The sequence below is a fragment of the Podarcis bocagei genome (genome assembly GCF_964188305.1).
Source record: "Podarcis bocagei genome assembly, chromosome: 9".
Taxonomy (NCBI): Eukaryota; Metazoa; Chordata; class Lepidosauria; order Squamata; family Lacertidae; genus Podarcis; species Podarcis bocagei.
This window is the reverse complement of record NC_138134.1, coordinates 64,713,798-64,718,507: the sequence shown is the minus strand read 5'-3', so window position 1 is coordinate 64,718,507 and position 4,710 is coordinate 64,713,798. Positions and strand designations below refer to the sequence as shown.

General features: G+C 41.9%; 1 protein-coding gene across 4 annotated transcripts in view; it reads right to left on the bottom strand.

The window, feature by feature from the left end:
- Nucleotides 1–4,710, bottom strand: part of LOC308594209 (broad substrate specificity ATP-binding cassette transporter ABCG2-like) — a 33,200-nt gene that overhangs the window by 7,357 nt on the left and 21,133 nt on the right. For all 4 annotated transcript variants that reach the window (XM_081207087.1, XM_081207088.1, XM_081207085.1 and 1 more), the window contains 4 exons: nucleotides 3,445–3,527; nucleotides 1,954–2,043; nucleotides 979–1,103; nucleotides 96–250 (listed from right to left, as the gene is read on the bottom strand). In XM_081207087.1, the coding sequence (XP_081063213.1) occupies nucleotides 96–250; nucleotides 979–1,103; nucleotides 1,954–2,043; nucleotides 3,445–3,527 (453 nt within the window). The remainder of the gene's footprint in view (nucleotides 1–95; nucleotides 251–978; nucleotides 1,104–1,953; nucleotides 2,044–3,444; nucleotides 3,528–4,710) is intronic.

Genomic DNA, 4,710 nt, shown 5'->3' with positions numbered 1-4,710 from the left:
GTTTTGGTTATTAAAAAAAGGGGGCACCCACCTGATTCAGTTTCCTAGCTGCTGCAATGCCAGCAACTTCCTAGCAACCATTTAAGGATACTCACAATCATAAAAACAAAGGCGATGGTCATGAGTAGATTTGCTACAGCCACGACACTCTGTCCTGCGGCAATTGCTAGCGCCATAGAAGTCGCTGTGTAAGATACCATCATCAGAGTAAACATCATGATAAAGAAGGCCTCTGCTGTTGGCTTTAGACCTTAGTGATCGAAAAGAAAAAGCGTGTTTTTTGATGAAGAATATACAGTCAAATATTGTTACTAGTTTATTACGCATCATAGACTTTACATACACTTTATTTTCATGATGTTGCATGTTTAATAATGTCTGCATGGGCGAAATGCTTTCTACTCCTTGTGCAGCTTTACAACAAATAATATGAGGTTGCTCATATTATTTTAGTTTTAGGTGGAAAGCTGAAAGAGCGTGACTTGCCAATGGCCCATTCAGACATTACCTGGCCTTTGGAACAGGCCTGGGCAATATATCGCCCTGGACCGATATAAGGGGCAGATGGTGATGACAGCTTCACTCAGCAGTATATTGCGGATGAAACCACTGCCTCCAGAATCCTTCTGCAACCAGCGCCTAGTGCACTGAGGGTGCAACAAGCTGCCAATGGGCACTGGAAGCAGAGCGGCTGCAGTTTGGGTGCCAGAGAGTGCTATTTTTCTTGAAAAAGAGGTGCCGGAACTCACCATTAACTCCTCCCTTGTTCTCTTATAATGGCAATAGCGCCCACCTAAGAAGTGCAAGTTCTGGCAAGTTCCAGCTGAAAAAAAGCCCTGGTGATGGAGGGATGGAATATCCTAATGCGTAGGGTTGATGGGCTGGAAAGCGGAACAGGAGCATTTGCACATGACAAAATTTTCTTGCAGGATCCACTTGGCAAGCTCTGTTGCATAGCTTCAAGGACAACATACTTACCTAACATGAAATAAACAATGCTGGTGAAGATAATGCTTGGTAAAGTCCTCATGGGTATTAAATCAGCCATTAGCTTTGAGAAGAAATATGCAGAAATTCGGTAGTATCCACTGATGTACTCATGTCTATGAATATAAACAGTACAATATTACCAGGTAAAGTTTTAAAGTACTGAAATAATTTCACACAGTAAACAACCGAGATACATTGTATGCAGTTTGACAAAACTTTGATGTTGCCATAATAAAATCATCCCCCCAAAAACTCTACGTCTTTTCAGTCTTATTTATCAGTCTTTTAAGAAAATGTTATGCTAGGGATTAAATCGTTTTTTTTAAAAAAATTACCATAAAAATATACATTGGGGTCATGCAGACCGGAGATGTAAAACAGTTACTTCTCTTCTCAGGGGAGGCTGGAAATTGTAGTTTGTAGTTACACTGTAAGACTGTCTCCTTCGCTTTAGAACTTCTTGGGTGTTAAGATCAGCATAGGGTAGAACTCTTGGTAGTTCACTACCATCAGAATTTATTTATTTTTTGGGGGGGGAGCGGCCTGGAAGAGGGTGGACCCTATGCTGTAATAATAATTTTATTATTTGTACCCCACCCACCTGGCTGGGTTGCCCCAGCCACTCTGCGACTTCCAACAGGTATAAAAACATAATAAGACATCAAACATTAAAAAACCCTCCCTATACTGTAAAATTACCTCTCCACAGAGGTGTGTCCAGGACCTTTATTATGTAGTTTTGTCTCCTGGCCTTATATATTAGGACCCACTCTATTCCTGTGACTCTTAATATGTTTTGAACTTGTTTTAATATTGCATTTTTAAATTGCAACCTGCCCTGGGACCTTATGGTGAAGGGCGGGTAAGAAAGATGATTCTTGAAATAAATAAATAAAATAAACAAATAAATAAGGCAAATAATAATAATATACAGTGTTGCCTGTTCAGCAGTGTTCTACTTACATGAATATCTTCTTCTCCACAACAAAAAGCTCAATAGCGGAAATGCTGCTGAAACACTGGTTGGTGGTCATAAAGAACATAGCACCAATTCTATGGGGGGTGGGGAAAAATACAGATTGTCACCATAAAGCCTTTGAAAAAATATTTGATATTCACAAAAAGGATCCTCTTTCCTCCCCGAAACCCACTTTTTTTAGCAAGCTCATCCTTGGACGATCCCATGTTCTCATCTTCACCACTGCCTCACCCACCGGGAAAAGAGCTATAACCTCCATTTCTGGTAGAAAACAGGCATTTACAGTGTATGCCCTTGGGCAGCTGCCAATTTATGTTAAAGATACTAGCCTCTTAGGAGGTAAGTTGAGGCAGAATGGGAGGCGCCAAATTATTATTATTATTAATATATACCCCGCCCATCTGGCTGGGTTTCTCCAGCCACTCTGGGCGGCTTCCAACGGAATATTAAAATACAATAACCTATTAAACATTAAAAGCTTCCCTAAACAGGGCTGCATTCCGATGTCTTCTAGGAGAGCCAGTGTGGTGTAGTGGTTAAGAGTGATAGACTCGTAATCTGGGGAACCGGGTTCGTGTCTCCGCTCCTCCACATGCAGCTACTGGGTGACCTTGGGCCAGTCACACTTCTTTGAAGTCTCTCAGCCCCACTCACCTCACAGAGTGTTTGTTGTGGGGGAGGAAGGGAAAGGAGAATGTTAGCCGCTTTGAGACTCCTGAAGAGGAGTGAAAGGCGGGATATCAAATCCAAACTCCTCCTCTTCTTCTAAAAATCTGGTAGTTGTTTTTCTCTTTGACATCTGGTGGAAGTCAGAAATTTAAAGGAGGAGCTGCCATCGCTTGCTTTTACAAGACGGAGCACTAAGATACTGGCTGGTTAGCAGTCCTATCCAGTTAAAGAATAAAAGAGATGTATAAAGTCCAAGCAGAAGCTAGTCTTTGTTTTACAGGCTGTGTTTTTCAATTGACAGGAGCTGAATTTCAAGCTTCAAAATCGGAGGCAGCAATGCTTATGAATGCTTATAGTTGCAGGAAACCACAGGAGGGCAGAAAGGGCTCTTGAACTCAGATTCTGCTTGCTGGTTTCCCACAGGCAAACTGTGATGCTGGTGTGAGATGGGCCGTGGGCCTGATCCAGCCTGATCTTCTTATCTTCTTAGAAGAAGAGTTTGGGTTTGATATCCCGCTTTATCACTACCTGAAGGAGTCTCAAATCGGCTAACGTTCTCCTTTCCCTTCCTCCCCCACAACAAACACTCTGTGAGGTGAGTGGGGCTGAGAGACTTCAGAGAAGTGTGACTGGCCCAAGGTCACCCAGCAGCTGCATGTGGAGGAGCGGAGATGCGAACCCAGTTCACCAGATTACGAGTCTAGCACTCTTAACCACAACACCACACTGGCTTAAGAAGTCTGAAGATTTCTCTAGGATCAAAAACTGCCGCCATTTTCTCCTCACACAGCCCCCGGATTGCTCACCTGTTCTGCAAACCAGTAGTATCATTCGTTACCCCAAAGAATATGGCACCTACGACTGCTGCCAGGAAAACGGTAACACAGAGCTGAAACATAAACAAAATATACAGCAGTGTTATATCGCATACAGTCGAGTGCAAAAATCACTAGCTGTCAACTACAAAATTGAAGACAAATACAAATCAAATTCCTTCTGAAAATTGGACTTGTCATTAGCAATGAAACACCCTCCAGCAGCTAAAAACCACCGCAAGCACCATATTAAGTTATCATGGTTTCATATAGAACTTTGGAATTTAGCAGGTTAAACCTGCTGCAGCCTGAGAAACGGCATACCAGACACGTGCCTTTTTCTTTAAGGAGGCATTTGAAATCAGCTCAAGCTGTTTATATTTTGCAATTGACTTTTATTTTTAGGATTATGGCTGTTTTACTGAGGTCTCATCTGCTGCTATGTATTTTGTGGGTGAACGATTGTTTTGGTGTTTTTTTGGTATTCTTTTTTTTACAGTGCAATAGAATTCTATTCATATCTACTCGGAAGTAAGTTCCTGGAATGCAAAGGGGCTTCCTCCCAAGCCTGGGACATAGAATTGCAGCCCCAGTGTGTTTTTATTATTTGGTTTCTTAGCATGATCTACATTTGAAATAAAATAATATTGATATCATTAATAAAATAATATTAATGATAAAATAAGTATCATAACTGGCAGTGGCCTGTGATGATGTATGCAGCAAACTTTGAAGAAGGGTGTTGATTCAAGGCAGCCCAAATAGGTTCAGAATAGGGTTTCCCAAACTTGAGTCTCCAGCCTTTTTTTGGACTACAATTCCCTTCATCCTTGACCACTGGCCCTGCTAGCTAGGGATCATGGGAGTTGTAGTCCAAGTTTGGGAAACCCTGGTTGAGAAGGGTTTTTTATTATTAAAGTGGTACCTCTGATTACGAACTTAATTCGTTCTGGAGGTCTGTTCTTAACCTAAAACTATTCTTAACCTGAGGTACCACTTTAGCTAATGGGGCCTCCCGCTGCCGCCACACCGCTACTGCGCGATTTCTGTTCTCATCCTGAGATAAAGTTCTGAACCCGAGGTACTATTTCCGGGCTAGCAGAGTCTATAACCCGAAGTGTTTGCAACCCAAGGTGTTTGTAATAAGGATACCAGATTTTTTTCAATGAATCCGGGGAAACTTTTCAACTTCAGTAGGAATGAGAGGATTTTATCAGGGGACTGATTTATAAATCTGAGGACTGTCCCTGGGAAACG